This window comes from Carcharodon carcharias, chromosome 13 (genome assembly GCF_017639515.1).
Source record: "Carcharodon carcharias isolate sCarCar2 chromosome 13, sCarCar2.pri, whole genome shotgun sequence".
NCBI classification, from domain to species: domain Eukaryota; kingdom Metazoa; phylum Chordata; class Chondrichthyes; order Lamniformes; family Lamnidae; genus Carcharodon; species Carcharodon carcharias.
In genome coordinates this window covers 133490928-133515132 of record NC_054479.1, presented here as the reverse complement: position 1 = coordinate 133515132, position 24205 = coordinate 133490928, and the positions used below count along the sequence as shown (strand labels likewise).

At 43.9% G+C, this 24205-nt stretch overlaps 1 protein-coding gene and 1 long non-coding RNA gene across 3 annotated transcripts in view; one reads left to right on the top strand and one right to left on the bottom strand.

The window, feature by feature from the left end:
• The window catches only part of fbxo18 (F-box DNA helicase 1), a 51836-nt gene that overhangs the window by 19303 nt on the left and 8328 nt on the right, over positions 1-24205 (top strand). Inside the window, exons 9-19 of the mRNA XM_041202075.1 lie at positions 7388-7556; positions 10388-10607; positions 12563-12650; positions 14059-14145; positions 14877-15013; positions 17412-17511; positions 17799-17917; positions 19555-19630; positions 20679-20876; positions 21926-22048; positions 23032-23138. Of these exons, the coding sequence (XP_041058009.1) occupies positions 7388-7556; positions 10388-10607; positions 12563-12650; positions 14059-14145; positions 14877-15013; positions 17412-17511; positions 17799-17917; positions 19555-19630; positions 20679-20876; positions 21926-22048; positions 23032-23138 (1424 nt within the window). The remainder of the gene's footprint in view (positions 1-7387; positions 7557-10387; positions 10608-12562; positions 12651-14058; positions 14146-14876; positions 15014-17411; positions 17512-17798; positions 17918-19554; positions 19631-20678; positions 20877-21925; positions 22049-23031; positions 23139-24205) is intronic.
• Positions 1347-7060, bottom strand: LOC121285550. Of its 2 annotated transcripts, XR_005944713.1 has the most exons (3): positions 6826-7060; positions 5389-5668; positions 1347-4307 (listed from the first exon to the last, which is right to left on the bottom strand). It is a non-coding gene; the product is annotated as an uncharacterized LOC121285550 (long non-coding RNA). The 2 variants fall into 2 exon arrangements; XR_005944712.1 differs by lacking the exon at positions 6826-7060 and having other exon boundaries at positions 5389-6370.

Genomic DNA, 24205 nt, shown 5'->3' with positions numbered 1-24205 from the left:
GTGGCTGACCAGGAATCTCACCTACTCTTACTGCCTGCCATTTGGTGTGTGTTGGAAGAATTTGAAGGCTGGTGCTCCACTTGTTTGGCCACGTTATGAATGCACCTTTCTTGGCCATCAAGTCCTGGAGTGGAACTCGAACCTGGAGCTTCTGACTCACTACCCGTTGCACCACATGACCTCCTTCATGCTGTAGATCACTTCTAATTTTAGAATGTCTTTTGTTGCTTAGTAACTGCTGAAGCTTCACACTATTCCCAGGAATTAATTGAGTGGAGCTCAATGCTGCATTTTTTTTTAAAGTTTGTTTTTTCTGATATATTTTCACAACTCTGGAAGGAGTTTCTGATCTCTTTTGATCATACTGTGTTATTTTATTGCTTGACAATGCTTGCAAATATTCTTAAAAAGTTATTGAATGTTCTTCTGAATCCATTCTTCAGCTGTGATGAAGAAAGCAATGGTGAATTAAATCACCACAATTACTTCTAGGAAATAACAAAAATATATTAGAAAACCATCACCCCCTCATTTTTAATTTTAATTTTCCCCCCTTCCTACCTGTTGTAAATGGCCTGAGGCTATTTGGTGCTCACAGTCATGTTACTTGCTTTGTGATCGCTATGATATTCCTGACAACAAGACAACTTTCCCTTCCATTTGTTCCCCCTCACTCTCCGTATAGAAGTCAGCAGCTTCCACGTCGTGCCGGCAAGGTAAGGCCTTTTGGACTTGGAAAGACATGAACTGGAATCCCATGCCTAATGCTCAATCTGTCTTCAGCTGCTTGAATGCCGTAACCTACAAGGCTACAGGCCAAGAGCGAGAAAGTAGGATTAGGCCGGATAGCTATTTTTTTTGGCTGACACAGACACAGTGGGCTGAATGGCTTCTTTCTGTGCTGTAAATTTCTCTAATGTTCATACACAATCATGAGTGGGTGACATTTTGTATATCTCCTGGGGACTGGGTGTCATGGTGAAATTTATAAAAGCTTTGGCTGGGAAAGCATTTTCTCCTATGACTCCAAAGGGCAGAGTCATTAACCTACTCTTACCTTGGGACAGGTGCCACTTCTAAGTCATCATTCTTTGCGTATGGACCAAGGGAGTGAGCACTGGATTGGTGGCCTTTTGGATTCCAGTGACATTCAGTTCCTATCCTCTGACCTGAACCACGATGATGTCCTTCTAGCAGTGTCTTTTTTTATTTCCTAATCTCTCTTCCATCTTGTTCCAGAGAAGCTGAGACCAACTAATTTGGTTCCATCTGCATTGCAATTTAAGATCGGCTAATTCACCCTGTTGTGGTGCCTTCTCAGAATCAACCACAGGAGACTCAGATACAGGTTAACGATCATTTTATTCAAGCAACACAGGGAGATCTTGCCTTAGACTAGCTAAAAACAGAACTCTCCCGGTTACAGGATAACCATCTTTTTTATACAGTTAGTCACATACACATTGCCTTATGCAAATTCCAATCTTATCAGCACATAATCAAATAATAAGTAGATGTTCCCAGTCCCAGGTACATATCTTTTTGTTACCCAAGCAAGGCCTCTTTATCCCGTTCTAGCCTGGTGCTGTTTGTCTTCACCTTGTCTGTTTATCCTAATACCCCCCCGACTTTTGTCTCCTATCTAGTTAATCCCTTGTGATCTCCAAGGTCTTTCTGGAGAGTTCTGCTAACCTCGGCCCTATGGTGTACAAGGTTTGCCTGGAGAATTCTGCCGACTTTTGGTTTTTACTAATAGAAGTCCCTGTTTTACTCTTACAGTCCCCCCCCCTTTTGGCCCCTTCCCTAGCCCAAGGTGGCCAATTCAATGGTACTGTCCTTTCCCTTTACACTCCACCACCCATCGATACTGGCCAGGTATCCAGCTTAGGGTTGTAAAGGTACTCGGCCAAACCATTTTTACTAGTCGGCCCTTCAATTTAGCACTTTGCCCCAACTTTTAAGTCCCCATCGCCATTTGCTGTGTGACCTCCTGGTGCGATAGATCAGGTATGTTAAATATAAAATTGATAACGGTTGGGCATGGGAGATGATCCGAATCCACAGCTGTATCTGTACATTCGATCCCCAATTCCACAGTTCCTCCCACCAGGTGATAAGAGTCTATTTGTCTAATGTTGTAATTTAAGGTTTGAATCTGTTGCTGGAGTGTATAATATGTCCTATACACTCACTGGGCCTCATCCCGGATTAGGGTGAAGTGTTGGGGCAATAATGGGCTAGCATGGGAGAACTGGGTCAGATACTGCATCAGGTTGTCTTTAACACTTACCTCAGCTTGAACATTAACTATTCCCCTCTCATATATTTCAACCAGTTCTACTTTCCCCACTCTTGCCGGCACCTGTGGGTGTAAGCACACTGAATGGTTGTATATGGGGCATGACCAGTTGTTCCCGTACTGGAACTCTTGCTGCCACGTGGTAATACAATATCTCCCATTACCCATGTATGCAACGTGGGTTGGTTCTTTTGCAACCCATAAAGTCTCCATTGTACAATTGGCTGTAGCATTAAATCCGCAACTTGCCTCTTCCGTTTCGTATATTGGATGATCGCATACTACTAAGGTGGCTTCTATACTGCATCCATCTAATGAAGTACTAACCATACTAGCCTCTATCACCACTCTGTATGATGTATATTGTGATATCTTACATAATGATTTCCCTTGATTACCCCTATATTCTCTACCCTATATAACATCCTGCTGGGTGTCGACTTGGGTATAACAGGTATCAACAAGACAATGCCGATCAACATGTTATTATCCATAATACATTCGGCATCAGTCTCATACACACGTTAAGCCCCTGAGTTGGCAACCGGTCAAGTCATGATTATGTTACCCATAAAGGAAGCATCCCGGATTAGGGTGAAGTGTTGGGGCAATAGTGGGATAGCATAGGAGAACTGGGTCAGATACTGCATTAGGTTGTCTTTAACACTTTCCTCAGCTTGAACATTAACTATTCCCCTCTCATATATTTCAACCAGTTCTACCTTCCCCACTCTTGCCGGCATCTGTGGGTGTAAGCACACTAAATGAACCATACCTGCCTTAAATTCTCTCGTGTTTGTTCAAGCACCCATGATCCATTAGTACTGCAGACATCGATCCTATTTGTAGCATCCAAAATTTTCCTACCCATTCCAATTAATTTGTTAATTCCCGCATGATCTCCAGCACAGTGGTCAAGTTTTGAACTATTCATGTCAGGTCTTGGCCTGTGCCTAGTTGAGCGTCTTGGATCCCTTGCCCCTTTTCTAAAATTTTCTTTACCTGTGAACTTAAGGTTCAGATCTTTTGGTCCACAGTAGCTAGGTCAATAGAATTAATTACCCAGGTTCCTGAATTGAGCACTGTAGCGACATCATTTACCAGGCTGCACTTCAGATGGCTCTTCCCCTGGGCCATTGGCCATGTTCCACCATTGAACTGAGCTGCATCTATCATTAACTGACCCATCAAGGTCGTATACAGTGCTTGAGTATGAATTGAGCATCGTCAGGGTAGGTTATATGGGAAATGTTTAGGACCACGGTACCAGCTCATGGTGTATATTATCATACAAGATCTTATTATCATTAATCAGCACAAGTCCATTTTCTGGTCCTGGGCTTCATATTGGACAAGGTGGGTCTGTTGGCGTGGGGGTTTATGGGGTTTTAAATGTATCTGCTGGGACTGATTGCCTCGTTGTCGTGACAGGTGGTGGAGTGGTTGTAATGATTCTTTCCTTGGGGTATACTCCCCACGACCTCTATTATTGCCCCCTGTCCATACTTGTCTATTATTGTCATTCGGACCACAAGTGTCCCATCCCTGATTCTCGGGGAGAGAATGAGTAAAAAACTGGGCATACCCTGTCAGACATGCCTTATGCATGTGACTTGCTTTCTCACAAACAAAATCATTCCATTCCTCATATTTAAAACATTCATCATTTAGACTCAGGCATTTAACAAACAAACTGGTTTTACTAAAGAGACCCCACCAACTGTCCACGTGTGTCAAGTCGTTACTGCTTCTGTGCCCAAACTTAAGTAGACCCATACTGCAATGCAAAGTTACTTGCTCCCCTATTGTTACATTCAGTGACCCATATTGGGTGTTGCACTCCGCACTGCTTGTGGTATACCATAGTCCCATCTGTGGTGTTTGTTGGGCAATATTCTCCGTTCTCACCGCTAGGATTCCCAGCCCCACGATTATTGATATGGCAGTTAACATTCTGTAAATTAAGCCAATAACTGCCCCAGTCATCACCCATCGGTCGAGATTAGTTCTGTAAGACACAATTAATTAATTAGCAAAATGCTTCAGCTCTGACCAGTGTTTCCTCTCATGTCCACACAGACACACGTATCACTGGTCATGATTACCTCGTATGGTCTCACCCACCTGGGTGCAAATCCTGGCTTATCAGATGTGACCCTGACCATTACCATATCCCGACACTGGGTACCTTGGCCTGTTCTGCTCTTTCTTCTGCCTTTATATCACATACAAGCTGCTGGTCTCTAATCCCTTGTCTCATTTCGTGCAGCTGCACAATTGCTTCATTTTCTCTCTCTCTCTCACCAGTCCTACATCCTCACTCCCTGTCACGATATCTCCTGACAATCTTATAACTCTTCCTGTCATCAACTCATATGGAGTCAATCCAGTCATCCTACTGGGTGTTGCCCTGAGTCTCATCAAGATACTAGGTAACAAATCCACCCACCCCCAGCTTGTGTCCTGAATGGCCTTGGCCAGCGCTTTCTTCAACATTCTGTTCATTCGTTTGACAATGCCAGAACTCAGCGGGTGGTAGTGGATGTGAAGCTTCTGTTTTATTCCCAGCCATTTACACACTTCCTTAATCACTCGCCCCGTAAAATGTGTATCCTGATCTGAATCTATATTGAGCAGCAGTTGTGGCTGAACAATCCCACGTGGGAAATGCTTCTATCCATCTAGTAAATTGATCAATGATGACCAAACGATGCTATTTCCCTTGGCTTGGCGGGAGAGGTCCCGTGAAATCTACCTACCTGCTCCCATGGGCCCCTTGGTAGAGGTTAGTGCAGCTTGGTCTACCTGGGTTATGCTGCGCACATGTCAGGTACTGTTGGCAGTGTTAGGTGATGTCTCTTCCCATTCCCTGCCACCACCAGCACCTGCCCATCCTTCCTAAACATAGCTCCTCTCCCATGGTGACCGATCCCATGGTATATTTTCATGAGGTTCTGTTGTATACAGCGAGCCGCTACAACCTTTCCTTCCTTTCACCAAATTCCATCTGTGCCTTTGTCTGCCCCCTGCCTTTCCCACTGACTGCTCTCTTCTCCCTCAATGACTCTATGTAAATTGGCCATACTCACCTCCTCGGGCCCGATGGTTACTGTGGCCATCTGGTTCCCCGGACTGATTGCTGCAGCCTCCTTAGCTGCTGCATCCACCCGTTGGTTGCCCAATTCACTGGGATCCGCCACCTTCTGGTGGGCCTTGACCTTGATTACCGCTGCCTCTCGTGGTAGCTTCGCAGCTGCCAATAGTTCCGTAACTCTCGCTTCATGTTGTACGTGTCCTCCTCCTCCTCCTCCTGATGTAATGTACCCCTCCAGCTCCAAGCAACCACATAATCGTGCACTACCTGAAAGACTTATCCACTACCGGTATAAATATTAGCTGTTTTCCCCTCCGACATATGCAAGGCCTCTTTTAACGCTACCAGCTCCGCTCCTTGGGCTGAAAGGTCCCCTGTTAGCTTACCCGTGTCCAAGCTCTGCCCTTCTCCATCGACAGCAGCCCATCCAGTACAGGGGATCCCATCCACGTATCTGCGGGACCCGTTAGCGAACAGGGACATGGCTATGGCTTCTAACCCATTTTCCCTCAGCGTCCCCAGGCTTTCCTCACCTATCCCCCCCCGCAGACAATAAAGTTCTAGTTCAATGACATGTTCCTTCCCTTGCTAACAATGAGCCCCCCTGCTGGATTGACCGTAGAGTCGCGGATTATTACCACTGACTTGCCCTTTGGTAATAGCATGGCTTCCCACGCTGCTGGCCTGCTATCTGACACAGTTCTCAGCTTTTCCTGGTGTTGAGCAATTCCACCACAGTGTGTTTCATGTGCAGTATCAACTCCCCTGCCACTACTATGGGTACGCAGGCCTTCGCTGCCCATGACGCACAGTCAGTTGCTGCAATGTATCGGGGCACCCTACTTGCCTTATTGAAAAGTACCCTACCGGCCTCATCCAACCTCCGCGTTCCTGAGCCAGTACCGGGCTGTAAAACCCTCCCTCCTTGTGGGGGTAGACGAGTGAAATGGTTTTCCTGTACTAGGTAAACCCAGCGCTGGTGCCGAGACGAGCGCCTGTTTTGTTTCAATGCCTTATAGGCTTGATTCCTGTCCCTGTCCCCGTTTTATCTGATCCTGCAACGCCTTCCCCGCTTTTGTCAGTTTTTATACGGGTGCGGCGATTTTAGCAAAGTCCTCCACAAAGGCCCTACAATAGTTAAACACTCCCATAACCTGCCTCACCCCTCGCACTTCCATGGGCCTCGGCATCCTCTCTATAACCTCCTACCGGCTGCGGGGAAGTTCTCGTTTACCCTGTGATATCATTGAGTCCAAATATTGAAACTTCCCACTTCCCTAGCTGAGCTTCTTTGGGCTGGCTTTAAAACCGGCTGCTTCCAGCTGTTCGAGCATGTAATAAAGCCTCTATGTGTTCTTTAGTGGTTTTCGAGGCAATCAAAAGATCGTCCACATATTGGATCACTGCCCCTGCCCAGATTTGCATGGCTTACCTGGTGAAAAATAGCTGGGCTATTGTGAAATCCTTGCAGCAAGTGGGTCCATGTATGCTGCCAGCGTCCCACCGTCAAAGCAAACTTATTCTGGGACACCTCGTCTAGCAGAATAGCCCAAAACCCATTCGCAATCTCTGATATTGAAAAGATCACGTGACCTGACCCTAAGCTGTTAAATATAGTAGCAGGGTTGGCTACTATCGGGTGCTCCCTGGGCAGCACCTTATTTAGAGCTGTATAGTCAATGGTCAGTCAATAGGTCCCATCCGGTTTCTGACTGGGCCACATGGAGCAGTTAGTCATGGACTGTGCCTGCCTAACTGTTCCGGCCTGCTCAAGATTCTGTATTATGCCCCACAAAGCAATGAATAGAAAGAAAAATGCACTAAGTGTGATTCTTTAAATCTGAAAAATGACTCCACCCCCACCCTCTGTTGTCAAGTACAACCTTCCCACCTTAGTCTGATGATTGAAAAGATGGGCATTTTAATGTACGAAGTAGATTGAGATCTGATTCCTTTCGTTTTAATTAATGTAATTATTTCTCCTCCTACCCAAGGCGCAGGTAAAACGTCAATGCTGATCGAGTATGCACAGAGCAGACCTCACCTCAGATTTCTGTACATCGTTTCCACTAAGTCTGTTCCAATGGAGATTAGTCGAGTTTTCCCCCCAAATGTGGAGTGTACGACTGTGCATGCATTGGCCTATCGGGACATCGGTCACAAGTAAGCAGGAAATGAAGTGACATGGAGATAATGAAGCCACTTGTGCTTTTTTTCTCCTCTGTGTGTGTTTGTGGGTGTGATGAAACTTGGGCAAAAAGCTTCCCTTTTCTCACCAGGCCATTTCCTGGCCTGGGGTCAACTGTGCTACCTGTTCCCAGGTGCTTGCCAATGTGACACTGAGTTGGTGCAACCATGTGAGTGTGGATCATGGGTGACCCTCTTCAATTCTCCACCCCTTCCAGAGAGGAACCTGGCTTCTGTTCACACTTTCTGCAACAGAATGACTCCGATTGAAAATTAAGTTGTCGGTGGATCCAAATCATGGACCCCATTTGCTCGGCCAGTGCATTTGTGCTCCAAAGTGTCACATCAGTAGTTACCAAATACGCAATAATGGAATTTTAATTGTATCATTTCAAAGGTACAATCTTCGTATTAACTCCTTCCGTTCACTGCAATCCAAATTTATGATAGCTTAAGCAAACTATACTCTTAACACTAAGATAAAAGCAAAAAACTGTGGATGCTGGAAATCCAAAACAAAAACAAAAATACCTGGAAAAACGCAGCAGGACTAGTAGCATCTGTGGAGAGGAACACAGTTAACGTTTCGAGTCCGCATGACTCTTCTGCGGACTCAAAACGTTGGCTGTGCTCCTCTCCACAGATGCTGCCAGACCTGCTGAGTCTTTCCAGGTATTTTTGTTTTTGTTATACTCTTAGCATGTCAGTTAGCATAAAGGTTAACAAAAGTAGCAGGAAGTTTTTGCTAACATTGTGGTCTGGGAGTGCAGAGGGAGGTACCTTGTGGGCATAACTGACTCACTGCTCATATTATGCCTGGTGAATAAGATCAAGGAATTTGCCCGGTGTCATGGCCAACATTGATCTCTTAATCAATACCAGGAACACAGATTGACTAATCTAATTGATGTCTGTGGGACCTATCCATGCACAAAATTGACTGTTACTATGTAGGCAAGTACAGCAATGGCACATTTGGAAAGTACTGTAATTTTTTTTTATTCTTTCATGGGATGTGGGCGTCGCTGGCGAGGCCAGCATTTGTTGCCCATTCCTAATTGCCCTTGAACTGAGTGGCCTGCTGTGCCATTTCGGAGGGCAATTAAGAGTCAACCACATTGCTGTGGATCTGGAGTCACATGTAGGCCAAACCAGATAAGGACGGCAGATTTCATTAGTGAGCCAGATGGATTTTAATGACAATCGACAATGGTTTCATAGCACTTCATTTCTGAGATTTAATTCCAGATTAATAATTGAATTTAAGTTCCACCCGCTGCCATGGTGGGATTTGATCCCTTTCCCCCAGAGCATTAATCTGTAATTACTAGTCCGGTGACATTATCATTGCACCACTGTCTTCCCCCATTGATTGACTGTGAATTGACTGTGAAGTGCTCTGGGATGTCCTGAGGATATGAAAGGAGCTATATAAATGCAAGTCTGCTTTTTTTTTCTTATCAGCTGAGGACTGTGAGACTTTAGTAGATGGGGACATCTAGTTCTGTGCCTTTTCTTCTCCCTTCCATATGTCCTCCATGTAGACATTCCTGGTTGTTGTCGGGGACCAGCTGTCTGCAAGCCAGTTCCCTGCAGTTGAAACGTGACGGCAGATAAACAAATCTTTCTCCAAAGTTGTGATAGAAATAGCTGCCAATGCCCTGAGGCCTTGTCCATGAGAGAAATATTGAGTGTGATTTTAATGAATGCTTTAATGAATCAGGGTAACTATATAAATGGAAGTGGCATTCAGGGCTAGGATATTTTCAGTGTAGGATGACAGTGCTGTGCTGGGTTAGGATGTGACCCTGTCACCACTTGGATCCACATTTGACTCCAGAATGAATGATCACAATCACTCACTTGGGGCTCCCCTGTCCAGCTAATGTCCAGGCCAATTTAGGGCACAGGACTGTTCATAACTATTCAGAAAAAAAAAATCAATGGGAATATAGTGTTATTGTGCCTGACTTTGTAACATTCTTACCTCTGGACCCAAAAATTGTGGGGTCAAGTCCTATCACAGATTTGAGCGCACAGTCTACACTGTATCTCCAGCGCAGTCTTGACAAGAGACCCATATTATTGGAGGCGGCACTTTTCAGTTGAGATGTTAAAATTCGCAGTAGCTAATGCCAAATGTCCCAGCAGAGCAAAGAGTTCTCAGTGTCTTGCCTTCTCATGCCAGTCAACCAACAACATCAAAATAGATTGGTTATTCATTTGCCACTGGCAAGTGTGTAAGTTGTAAAACAGTTTGGATGCCCTGAAGATGTGACAAGATGCTCAGTACAAGATGGTTGGTACGGGAGATGGTTGGTGTTGGAAATGTTGGAAACAGCACGTTAGTGTAGTAGGTGGTAATCTAAGGCAAGGGATTTGAGGAATATTGTTGGTTTAGTGCAAAGTGCCCTCTAACCCGCATCATGCCATTCCCGAACTGGGAATGCTGAAATATGAAACTTGGTGCCAAAAATTGCCCAGCGCAAGAGTAGAAAACTCCCAATTGTTTATTTATTTCATGTTGGTCACAGTGTTTAATGCCTTGTGTTGCTGATGATGATCACAAGCCAGTGACCCTTACTGTGTGGAGACATTTGGCAAGAACAGGATTGGGTTTTGTTAAGAACACGCAGAATAACTTGCCGATTGATCATGGTCTACATTTCCAGATGAAGAATGGGCACTTTGGTGAAGTGATGATACTGAACCTCAAAAATCTCATGTTCTGAAGGTGTTTTAAGATGTTTCACGATGACATCACTGTTTTAAAGAAAAATGATTTGAACTCTTGAACTTTCCATTAGGTATCAGCGCAAGAAGAAGATAATGGCTTATGAGCTGAAACCATTCGTTATTTTTGGACTTCCTGAAGCACGTAGCAGTTTTTTTAGAGCAAACTTAATTTGTCAAAGCCTCTGTACGTTTTTTTCCTCCATGGACAAAGCTATCACCATCTCTCATGTACCAAAACACTGTAAGAGCACGTGTGGAGGTATCAGGCCTATGGAATATCAAGAGAATCTAGTGAGTTCACAAACTGTATCTAGAATATTTCTTTGTTGTGCTTCAGTTGTTTCCTCCATCTATCCTGAAAGCATTGTGCCTTGTTAGGTTATGATTATGAGGTGTCAGATACCTGTCAGCCATGGCTTGGGTTGGTAGCGCTCTTGCCTCTGAGTCAGAAGGTTGTGGGTTCAAGTCCTGCTCTGAGAACTTGAGCACAAAAATCTAGACTGGTACTTCAGTTCAGTACTGAGGGAGTGCTCTCTTGTTGCAGGTGTTCTCTTTCGGATGAGGCATTAAATCAAGGCACTGTCTACTCTCAGGTGACTGTGAAAAATTCCACTATTGCGCAGCATGGTAGGGGAGTTATCTCCAGTGTCCTGGTCAATATTTATTCCTCAACCAGCATTGCTATAACAGGCTATCTGGTCATTACCACACTGCGGTTTGTGGGAGCTTGCTGTGGGCTAATAGACTGCTGCATTTCCTAAATTACAAGAGTGACCACACCGCTAAAGTACTTCATACTAAAGCGCTTTGGGCCTCCCTGAGGTCAAGAATGGCACTATATAACTGTAGGTCTTTTTCTTTTATCCTCTGCTTCACCCGAGTGCCAATTTGCAGTATTAACTTGGGATGGACAATGTTGTGGTCACTTTGACAAACAGACCACAGGAGTCTCAGGTACAGGTCACGATCATTTATTCGAGCAATTGCAAGGAGGGAGCCATCCTCATGCAGCTTGAGATAACACCCTGCTAAACTGCAGGTGGTTACCATATTTATACATTATGGATCACGTACAAGAACAGTTTCCAGATTCCGATCTCATCAACATATAGGTTTACATTAAACAGACATCTCTCTAGTAACAAAGGTATCAAGGTACAGGCATCATCTGTCCCTACTTTCACGCCCGGTGGAGACCTTCCCTCCGAACTCAACTAGGACCATCTATTCTTTCCCTGTTTGCTATAAACAGGTCCAATCTTGGTTGTTTTCCAACCTAAGGCTCCGGTCTGTCTCTTAAGACACCCAATCTATCATATTTGCATTCCTCTCTGTTTGGCCTGGCCTTGCTGATGGTCACAGGCTCTGAGGGTGTGCAAGGCTCAGATTCCTCTCTGACCAGCCTGGCTTTTAACTGTACTTGCAGGCACTGGCTGCTTGGATATTTTAAGTTGTCCATTCCCTTTCAATAAGTTCTTAATATATCCCTATATACCCCCCTAATAGACAATAAATGCAGCCTGCTTGGAATCGCTCACATCCCAAGCACAATTTTTTATAATATTCACAGCCGGGTCCAATCTTGGCCTTGCTCACTAGCTCCTTTCCAGGAAACCAAGCTGATGTGTTTCCTCCCTCCTCTCTAGCCCATGGACACCCAAGTCAATTCTACCTCCAAAAGCACTAACTGAGATCAGCCAGCTCTGCACAAACCAGGTATTGTACCTGAGATCTTCTTTGCACTGGGGACTTCAGGGCCGCAGTGAATTTCCTACATGCAAGATTTGTATCCAGTGAATTCATATGAATTCTATCCTGTTACATGTGAAAGAAGAGAGATTCTGTTGCTTTTATGTTTGTCCCTTTTAGTTGCTTTAAATGTTTTGGAAGTTTTCTGTTCCGTCTGTGTGTCAGGATGGATTCAGTGAACCAGCAGCACCTTTTCCAGGAATTCTGATGCTCAGCGGGAAGCAAAAAACTTCTCGTGTGGATTCTACTCGCCTCCATCAGTCGAGAACAATTTTATCGCCACCAGTCTGCTTGTGTATCACTCAGCCATGCGTCACCTTCTTCCTTATCAGAAAAGCATTTTTGGTGCGAGCCAATAGCCCTCCCTTTGTTGTATGAAATTCACTGTACAGAGTTTCCCTGAGTGATCTGATTGTAAGGGATCCGTTCCACCCCCTCCCATCACTTCTTTAAAATAGACTTCCCGCAATTGATAACGATTGTGCTCCTTGTTTCAGGAACTAGTTGAAGATGCAAAGAGGATTTGGAGAAAGATGACGGATCTTGGCGAAACGAAGGAGAATGGTTACTTCATGACTCATGATGGTGAACTTAATGAAAATTTCTTAGTGCATTCGTTTTTCCAGTTAAATTGAAGCGGGGAGCAGTTTCCCATTTCCTACCTCTTGGGGATTGAAGTTGGCAACTTCCTGAGAAAATGTTACAGATGAGACCCTCATGCTTTTGGTTTCTAGTTTAAAGATGTACTTATTTTTAAGTATTTTCTTAGTTTTGTTCTTGGGATGTGAATGTTGCTGGCCAGACCAGCATTTATGGCCCATCCCTAATTTCCCTTAACCGGTGGTGCTGAGCCACCTTAAATTGAGTGGCTTGCTAGGCCACATTGCAATGGGGCTGGAGTCACATGTAAGGCAGAGCGGGCAAGGACTGCAATTTTCCTTCCCAGTGAACCAGATGGGTTTTTATGGCAATCATTGTTATTAATATTAATGAAACCAGCATGTTAATCCAGATTTATTAATTAACGACTTAAATTCTCCCAACTTCTGAGGTTGGATTTGAACTCATATCTCTGAAGCGTTAGTCCGGGCCTTTGGATTACTGGTCCACTGACATTACCGCAATGCTACTGTCCCCTTTCTCTTTGACTCTCCTTCCTACCTCTCCACAGTAAACCAAGTGTCTTACTGAGTGATATTGGTGGGGCTTTTATAAAATTCCTATTGCTGTCCATAACCTGTCTGATTTTGCTGCTAAGAGAGCAGTAGGTTTGGAGGATGCAGGAAAAGATTACTGAAAAGGATTTAGTAAGAATCATGCCATTAGAGAAATGCAAACAAAATGAATTTGCCACTGATTTAAGGTAAAATACTTAGATCCAGAAATGTGGACCAGACATTAAAAAAAAAGGTTGAAAAGGAACAAAATCATTTCCCTTCCCAGGCAATTAATGTTGGGCAATAAATGCTGGCTTTGCAATTAATGTCCACACCCCATGAATGAACTGAAGGAAAAACTTGGGAAAGAACATGGGGGCATTAGTTACTTCTACTGTCCAGGTAATGTGGAGAAACAACAAACAAAAGTCAATCAAGCATTGGATTCATTCCAGAGCAGTAAATTATGCCCTGCAGAAGCCAAGCACAGGCTTCACAATGCACTGCTCCAGGCTACAGTCCAGTTCTGGTCACCAATCCATTGGAGCAGGCTCAAGGGGCCGAATGGCCTAGTCCTGCTGCTGGTTTCTATGCAAAAGGTGGGAAGGTGTGGGGGTGCGCGGTGCTGAGATGCAAGACTAGAATAGCTTAAGCTTTGAATTCTAACAAGGTGGTGGCCCCATAGTGTAAAGCGTAATGTGCCATAACTGAAAATAGTGTTTACATTTTGCTGAATTTAACAGAAAAGCATTTCTTTGCGGAGTAAAACTATGTCTGCAACACTGCAGGACCACTAACTGCCTGTTGGATTTAAGTTTTTGTGTTTTCTTTTTAAGGATATCTGAAACTTTGGCAACTCAGCAAACCCAGTCTGCCACAATTTGATATCATCCTTTTAGATGAAGCTGAAGATTGTAGCCCAGGTAAGCTAATTACCTGCTGCTCTTTACCTACTGGGAGAGGACAGTTCAAACACTAAATATGTTTGAAATACAAAGCCAGTAATATGGAACAGGTAGATATTTAGTGTTTCCCCCATAGCTATTTCAATTGTAAAATACTCGAGGTGGAAAGAAATAAATGAACTTGGGAGGAAAATTAAATTGCACTGCAGTTCATTGCATTCCATATGGCTTCTCTACACTTTTACAATGTACAAGGCCAATGTACAGATGGGTATAGTGGAACTGCTTGCAGCAATTTTAGAGCCCTCATTGAACCTAGGGTCTTGGGGCTGTTGCTCACCTCCAGCATCAGCTGCCATTGTTGGTCCTGATGGCCTTACTCAGGTTCTAGTTGTTCCCACTACCAAGAGCACTGACCTGTGAAATTCTGGTCCAGTAAATACTTGAGTACTTTGTTTCATGTGAAATATCATGGACCCTGAGCCATTTTGTTGTTTAGTGTGCTATTCTCTGCTGCCTGAGGTTCAAATGTAATGTCATGTTCACACTGAACAGCACCAGTGGCCAGTTATCTTCCAAAACATTTCCTATTGTAGACTGTGCAAATCGTGAGTTCACAAAGCTGATCAGCAGCCTCGTTATTCATGGTAAAAGATGTACCCAAGCCACTGCAATTTGTTTGGGATAATGTCTTTCTCACGGCATCTCTTTATCTTTTTCCTGTGATTATCCTCTTTTTCTCCCCCCAGTAATCATGGACATTGTGCTGTCTCAGAAATGTGGGAAGATTCTTGTAGCAGATCCACATCAGCAGACCAGTGGATTCAAGGATACTGTAGATGTTCTGCTTAAAGCCCACCGTCCCCATCTGTTTAGTCTGACACAGGTAAGGATTAACTTTCGATAGTCAGTTCTTTGAAGTGTTGCCACAATACCTGCTTGGGACCACAGAAAAAATTGTCATTGCTGAAGTAAACCACTTTGTAATCACCACACACTGGCCAGTAATAGTCTTGTCAAGGAGAACAACAACTTGCATTTATATAGCAGCTTTACCATAGTCCCAGAGCTTCACAGGAGCATTACCAAACAAAATTTGACAGCAAGGCAGATGAAGAGATATTTGGACAGGTGACCAAAGACTTGGTCAAAGAGGTAGGCTTGAAAAAGTAGCATAAAAGAGGAGACAAAGTTAGAGAGGAGGAGAGGTTTGGAGAGGGAATTCCAGAGCTTAAGCAGCCAAAGCTACAGCCACCAATGACTGGGCAATAGAAATCCGGGACACTTCAGAGGCCAGAATTGGAGAAGCACAGGGACCTTTGAGGGCTACCAGGCTGTAGAAGGTCACAAGAGATAGTGAGGGATGAGGCCATGGAGAGATCTGAAAGCAAGGATTGGAACTTTAAAGTTGTGGCATTGCTGGATGGGGAACCAATGTCACTCAGTGAGCACAGGGGGTGATGGGTGAATGTGACTTGTAGCAAGTTAAGATATGAATAGTGGAGTTTTGGCAAGGAAAGTTTTTAAGTAGTCTTATTGTATAGCAAACAAACTGGATGTGACATCAAAAAGATAAATTGGTATTGGACATGGATGAGCTATTCCAGTTGAGGGAGACGTACCAATTTTTTAGACCAAAAAAAGCTCTCAACAACAGTAAGTAATTGTTCATTTCCACCACGGCTTAAGTGAGGTTCAACATTTCTCCGGATGGCTTGTTTATGTAGGGCTACCAGTGGCAAAGTGATTATTACTGGACTAGTAACCCAGAGAGCTGGACTAATGCTCCAGAGACATGAGTTCCCACAGCAGCTGGGGGAATTTAAATTCAAATAGCCTTTTGATAGTACAGAACTTGAGTATGGCTGAAAAATGATATTTTGTCGAAGCTTTTCACCCTGCGCTCATCAGGACAATCACAAGAATATCAATGTTAAGGGAAGCAATAACGTTATACTGTATGAGAAAAGATTGCTGACTGGTTGGTAAATGGACTCTGGTTGGTAGAGGCGTTGCCATGGAGAATGCATCAGTTAATGGTGATTGACAGTTAATTGCCAAGCATTGTTTGACATTTTAAACCAGGCAGCTTGACTCTGGTCAAGGCATTGTCCTGGGGAATGAACCAGTGAATGGCCATCATTTATTTGTTTAGCTGAAACAGGTGCAATTTGTGTACATGTCCTTTCTATCTGTGAAGAACAGGGCCCTGTGTATTAATATGTGTAGCTTCCAGTGCATGCAAATGCACTACACTGGGAGCTCGACTGACAATCTTAAATTGGTTGTCAGCATAATTTTTAGCACACTGATGGTTATTGAGCAAATGTTGTCCAGTTGTGAAATCACATCTAACGTTGGACACTGTTTTGAGTTTACAAGCATGGGCTGGTTGGGTACGGTCTGTACCTTGCCCATTGCGAACAGCGGAAGGGACAAGCTGATTTATACAATCCGCCAGTCTTTGGACAGCCCACATACCTAGCATCACACTGGCACAGAAATTCATATACCACATTAATCATTTGTGTGATAGATGCCTTGACTAATCAGAGTCAAGCTGCCTGGATTAAAACTTCAAACAATGCTTGGCAGTTAACTGCCAGTCACCATTAACTTGTGCATTCTCTATGGCAAAGCCTCTACCAATCAGAGTCCACTTGCCAACCAATCAGCACTCTCTTCTCGTACAGTATAAAGTTGTTCCTTTCCCTGACATTGGTATTCTTGTGATTGTCCTGATGAGTGCAAGACAAAAAGCTTCGACAAAATGTCTTTATTCAGCGATTTAAATTCAATTATATAAATCATGGAATAAAAAGATAGTAACCATGAAGCTGCATTGTTGTCAAAACCCATCTGGCTCACTAATGTCCTATAGGGAGGGAAATCTGCCACCCTCGTCTTGTCTGGCCTACATGTGACCTCAGACCCGCTGGCAATGTGGTGGATTCTTAACTGTACATCGAAATGGCTTTGCAAGTCGCTCAGCTGTATTCAAGAAGGCTTTTCAAGGACACTTGGGGATAGGCAGAAAATGCTGGTCTTGCCAGCGACACACTCATCCCGTGAATAACAACAATAAAAATGGGTTGAAGACTTTGGCCACTTGCATCTCACACAGAGTAATGTGTATTCATGGCCACCAGCTGCCTCGTATCAAAGTAATATTACTGCAGTATTGCAAATGAAATACGATTTTGATACTGTCGCTGACTTGCTACTTAATGGCCGCGATTTCCTGAAGTATGAACCTGATCTTATCTTTGCTTCCTGTATTGCAGAGTTTCAGATTTGGACCGAAGATTGCCTATGTTGCAGCAACGATATTGGATGTGTGCAAACAGGTCAAAGACAAGACGCTGGTTGGTGGAAGCCAAGATGGTAAATGGGCAAGGGCACAGTTTCTTTCATGTGTGTATGTAGAGGCTGGGGGAAGATTAGTAAGGCAGCAGAAGGGGAGGGCTAGAGGATTATGAGAACCTAAATTTTATGAAAGCTGTTCGCAGTTTGTTATTGTTGCCCTTTTTAAATTTCACTTTAGAATTGCTTTTCAATTGTCTGACCTGAATAGTGGCAGTGCATTCAGTGTGCATTTTCCCCGTTCACAACAGAGATTAAAGCTGTTTCGAGTTTATGCCAACAATAATCTCATGAGCTCCTTATTACAGGCAATGCTGATCCCAACACTGGGCAGACGGCTGTTCTCTGCAGAACTAACGCAGCTGTATTTGACGAGGCTGTGAGCATCGTTACAAGTGAAAATCCAAGCAAAATATACATCATCGGAGTGAGTACTTCTGATATTTGTTGCAGCTCCAGGCTTTAAGCATCGCACACTTGCGTGTTCTTTGCCAAAATACCGTTTGTTTCATTTGTTTTCCCCCTGCCAGTGTTGTAGCAGTTTCAGTACAGCTACAGCACTGGCATCTAACCGGCCATGTGGGAAACTGCCTGGATATGTCCTGTACACAAAAAGCAGGACGAATCCAACTCGGCCAATTACCGCCCCATCAGTCTACCCTCCATCATCAGTAAAGTAATGGAAGGGGGTCATCAACAGTGCTATCAAGTGGCACTTGCTTAGCAATATCCTGCTCACTGATGCCCAATTTGGGTTCCGCCAGGGCCACTCAGCTCCTGACCTCATTACAGCCTTGGTTTAAACATGGACAAAAGAGCTGAACTCCCGAGGTGAGGTGAGAGTGACTGCCCTTGACATCAAGGCAGCATTTGACAGAGTTTGGCATCAAGGAGCCCTAGCAAAATTGGAGTCAATGGGAATCAGGGGGAAAACTCTCCACTGGTTGGAGTCGTACCTAGCACAAAGGAAGATTGTTGTGGTTGTTGGAGGTCAGGCATCTCAGCTCCAGAACATCACTGCAAGAGTTCCTCAGGGTAGTGTCCTCTGCCCAACCGACTTCAGCTGCTTCATCAACGACCTTCCTCCCATCATATGGTCAGAACTGGGGATGTTTGCTGATGATCGCACAATGTTCAGCACCATTCGTGACTCCTCAGATACTGAAGCAGTCCATGTCCAAATGCAGCAAGACCTGAACAATATCCAGGCTTGGGCTGACAAGTGGCAAGTAACATTCGCATCACACAAGTGCCAGGCAATGACCATTTCTAACAAGAGAGAACCCAACCATCGCCCCTTGATGTTCAATGGTATTACCATCACTGAATCCCCTGCTATCAACATCCTGGGGGTTACCATTGACCAGAAACTGAAATGGACTAGCCATTTAAATACTGTGGCTACAAGAGCAGGTCAGAGGCTAGGAATCACGTGATGATTAACTCACCTCCTGACTCCCCAAAGTCCGTCCACCATCTACAAGGCACAAGTCAGGAGTGTGATGGAATACTCCCCACTTGCCTGGATGAGTGCAGCTCCCATAACACACAAGAAGCTTGACACCATCCAGGACAAAGCAGCCCGCTTGATTGGCACCACATTCACAAACATTCACTCCCTCCACCACCGACGCACAGTAGCAGCAGTGCATACCATCTGCAAGATGCACTGCAGGAATTCACCAAGGCTCTTTAGACAGCACCTTCCAAACTCACGACCACTACCACCTAGAAAGACAAGGGCAGTAGATAGATGGGAATGCCACCACCTGGAAGTTCCCCTCCAAGTCACTTACCATCCTGACTTGGAAATATATCGTCGTGCCTTCACTGTTGCGGAATCAAAACCCTGGAATTTCATCCCTAACAGCATTGTGGGTGTACCTACACCACATGGACTGCAGCGGTTCAAGAAGACAGCTCACCACTACCTTCTCAAAGCCAACTAGGATGGGCAATAAATGCTGGCCCAGCCAGCGAAGCCCACATCCTGTGAATGAATTTTAAAAAAAAGATTTGTTTTGGCCCACAGCACTCTGAACTCCTCAAATCCTCTCTCCTTAGGGGCTTGATAAATTTGGAATGGACACAATACTGGACATTTGGATGCTTATGGCCCAGGAGAAGGAACGAGCAACCAGTGAGTTTAGCTTTTGATCGAACTAACCCCATTATATTCCTCCTTTTGGTTGCCTGCCTTCTCATATCCTCCTTTAACTGTGGAGAAAAGGCTCTCCAATCGTTTTTCACAAGATCAGAACAGAAGAGGGAGTTTGGGGGGACAATATGTTTTACTGTACAAGGAGTTGGTCAGACCCTATGTTAATATTGCAATCCTGTCACAATGAAGTGTATTCTCTAGCTGTATGTAAGAGCCACTGTTACTAATTGGGGAAAGGTTAGAGTATTATTATTCTTTATTTATAAGAATCAGACCCCACCTGTGTGGTGAAAGGAAAGCCAGTCTGCGTCTGTGTTCTCTGGGTTTTGAGAGTAATCCTATGTTAGGGAAAGACTGGCTCCAGATTGCTCCTTTACTCGGTGAATGAGCAGCGAATTGTAACACCCTATTTGGAGTAATGCTGTTATATTATTTTCTAACTGGACTTGCATAAGACTTTATTAAATAAATTGCCGATACAGCTATTCCCTTATGAGCTGCGTACCCTTCAATAAGGATGGGCAGTAGACTTTGAGAGTTAGAGAGATAATTAAGTTCACTCTAGTTATTGAACTACCTGTATTGAGGAAAATGACGGAATGTGGACTTGCTTTCCTTGGAATAGCAAAGTCTTGAATCTGACTGATCTCAAGCTTTAATGGATCATAAAGGTAGTTTGTTCACTATTAGAGGCCTCGAACATTAGGGAATAGGAATGAAAAGCTGGAAAATTGGGAGTAAAAAGGGAAATTGAGCAGAATTATTTTTGCATAAAATGTGTACTCAAGTTGTGCAGTAAAGGAAATGACATTGAAACAAAAAATAAAAATGTGTTCCAAAGGCTGGCAACAATAAAGGAAGACTTGTTGAGTTTTACATTCTTGCACATGTGTCAGAATTTATCATGTATGTATAGTTGTTTTGCGACCTTATAAAGCTCTGTCATTTTTAAGTTGGGCAGGGCTTTCCCAGTTTCTTTTTAACATTGTAGCTGTATGATTATATGCTTCTTATTTTTCATTAACAGAAGACCTTGTAATCCGCGATCCATTCATCAGGATATTTGAACATAAAGGTGGTTTGTGTGGATTGAAAGATTATGTAGCTGAAGCTGAAGATAAGGAGTTGGAAGAGAGGATTGCAGTGGTGGAGAAGTACAGTCGGGGACTCCCTGTACTCGTAGAGAAAATCACCAGCTACTCTGTCACTGATTCAGCATTTGCAAGTAACAAGACTATTTTCTGTTCCTCTAAAACCTTTAGTCTTGTATTTCAGCATCTTCATTCTGTTTCCTTCCTTTGTCCACCTGCGAAGAGAGACGGGGCTTTTGTTTCAACGTCTTACCAGAAAGATGGTGCCACCAACAGTGCCGCACTCCCTTGGTACCACACTGGAGTGTCAGTGCTCAAGTACTGGAGTGGGAATTGAACCCTGAATTAACCCTCTGATTCAGAGGAAGGTGGAGCGAATGAGGGAGAGGCAGGAGTTGTTGATTTGTCCTGAGATGGACTGTCTTTGGGGGATTGAAAGCAACAGGACTTTCATTGCTGGATGAAAGGATAGTCAGGAGATCAATGCCCAGCGGGGGTCACTTAATCTAAATAGCCAAGTAGGAAACCCAGGGGATTGTGCTGCACCCAATCACACCAATTTCCCAAAGTGCAGATTCCTATAACTTTGTTCCGAACGATTTAACCATTTCTAAACTCTATAAAACTAATGGTGGGAAGAAAAACCTTTAGCGATTGGGACCATAAATGTTTGGTCTGGAGATTTAAATTTCAGCTGTTGTTGTTTCTCTGTGTCTCTTTCTCTCTCCCTCTTCTTCTCTCTCTCTCCCCCCCCCCCCCCCCCCCCCCCACCACCCCCCCCCCCCCCCCCCCCTCTCTGTCTTTGTCTTTGACTTCACAATTTAATTAAACCCTCTGCAGATTATATTTTTAAATGTGAGCATGTGAAATAATTTTAAAATGATAAGAGCCATTCAGGGATGTGTACTGTGATGTGTGACTCTACCCTGGAACACAGCTGTTGATGCTGGGTCTAATTTTAAATCTGAGACTGGTTGATAAAAATCTGTCGGAGGTGTTAAGGGAAATGGAGTAAAGACGGTTAAATGGGGCTACTGCAGAGCAGCTCTAATCTCATTGACTGGCAGAACAGGCCCAAGGGACTCTGATGAATGATTTTGTATCTAGAGATTAGCAGGTATGAATTATTAAAAATACTAAAAGTTAAAAATTTGGGTTTTAATTGTCTTTCAATTTTTTAAAGATATTGTTTTGGGAACTGTGCACAAAGCAAAAGGATATGAGTTTGACACTGTGCAGATCACCAATGACCTTGTGAAAGTTCCAGGCTATCGACATGATCGTATGCTTTCGGAATTCAGGATAGGCAAGTACTTTACTGTTCATTTTTAAACCCTTTTCTCTCGCTTCTACTAAAGGCATATACCCTGTGCTATACTGTATACTCTTTAACCCTCCATTTGTTTGCCTAAATTGCTATCCATTTATAAGCCTCATCAGTGAGGACCAGCAGACTATTCAATCACATAAGGCGGGGGGTGGGGGGTGGTGTGGGCGAATGGTGGCGTAGTGGTAATGTCAATGGATTAGTTATTCAGAGGCTGACGCTAATGCTCTGGGGACCTGGGTTCAAATCCCACCATGGCAGCCAGTGAAACTTAAATTCAATTAATTAAACCTGGAACTGAATCTGGAAGCTAACCTCAGCTATCATTGATTGTTGTAAAACCTCATCTGGTTCACTAGTGCCCTTTTTTAGGAAAGGAAATCTGTGCTGTCCTTACCTGGGCTATGTGACTGCAGAACCACAGCAATGTGTTTGACTCTTAACTGCCATGTGAACCACTCAGTTCAAGAGCAATTAGGGATGGGCAACAAATGTTGGCCTTGCCAGTGATGCCCACATCCTCATGAAAGAATAAATAAATAAAAAATCCCAGCCTAATTATATTCTCCATTACAGTCCACAAATGCACACTTAGATAAATCAGGGTGGTGGGGAGGGGGTGGTGTTAATCCTGTTATCAGGATTAGAAACCTTGACATTGACATGTCAGTGATGTTAACCTGCTATGAGAAGTAGCAGTGGTTTCAGCTAGAGAGTTATAGAATAAATACCCAAATGGGCTCATCTTGGCAAAAGCATTGACACAGAGCTGATTCACTTTGCGAGTTCTCCATTATTCAATGTCACCCTAACTTGCCTTCTCGCTTTAATATTATCAGATGAGTGACTTTTGACTAACCCTCGCCTCAAGAAAAAAACTGTGCCATTCTACAAATGTTGAACAATGGTTGCCGCTTGATATTAAATTTCTGTTTATTTAAATTGCATCTCTTCCCCCTCAGATATGGTGCCAGAAATCGATTGGAACTTGCTTTACATTGCTGTGACACGGGCAAAAAGGTGTCTAGTGATGAACAGGTCTTTGGAATGTCTCCTGTCCTTTGCCGGTGTGAGTGAAGTACTTATACCCTGTTCCTTTTTTTTCTTATCTTCAGCCTGCATATCGGATATGTAAGAGGCTCACAAGGCTTGTTATGTTGGACTGTGTGGCACACAAGCTCCATGGGCAGAGCCAGGTTTCTGTGCCGCGCAAGCCCCTTCTCTCCTGTGTTGCCAAACCATCCTGAAGGTGCGGCCTCTCAATGCATCCCAACCAGTCTGGCCTCAGTCAGTTAAAGCCCACTGGGTGCGAGGTGGGGGTGAGGAGTGAAATATTGATTAAGATGTGGTGGAGATTTAAAAAATCTCAGAAGATAAATTTCTAAAAAATAAAGACCTGCATTTATCTAGTGCCTTCTCACATGCCTGAAGTGTCTAAAAATGCTTCACACACGATGAATTACTTTGAAGAGCACTGGCTATGATACTGTGGCAGCAATTAGCACAAAGCAAGACCTTGCAGAGGGCATTGAGATGATTGGCCAGTTAATGAGTTCTAGAGGGTATCAATTGAGGGAGAAGTGCAGAATTCTGGGAGACCGACATTCCCTTTGAGTTATTACACGGGATCCTTATCCTTGACCTTTGAAAGAGTAGAACAGGAGCCATGGTTTAATTTTCATTTGAAGTGGTGGCTTAGATTATATGTTCAATTCCTGGGGATGGGATGCACTTGAGCCCATATTCTTTTGGTGCAAGAGTTTTTTAAAAATTCATTTACCGGATGTGGGCATCGTTGGCTAGTCCATCATTTATTGCCCACCCTTTCTTTGGTGGGGTGAGGGTGGGGGTAAGTTGCAAGAGGAGACTTTAAGATGATTTAATCCCAATTTTTAGGATTAGTTATCCTTGGCACAAAAACCATTCCCCCGCCCCGGTAAGAATTTTTAATGTTTTTCATTCTTTTGTAGTTCAGTCATGCTTCATGCATGGACAAAACCAAGAAATGATTAATGTGCAATACCACCTCCATTCACTGCAGTGATTGTTTATAAAATTTTGGCTGTGACTTCTGAAGAGTTATGTGGCAGCTACAGGTTTTTGCAGCAACTACTTTTATACCGTTTGGCCCTTGGA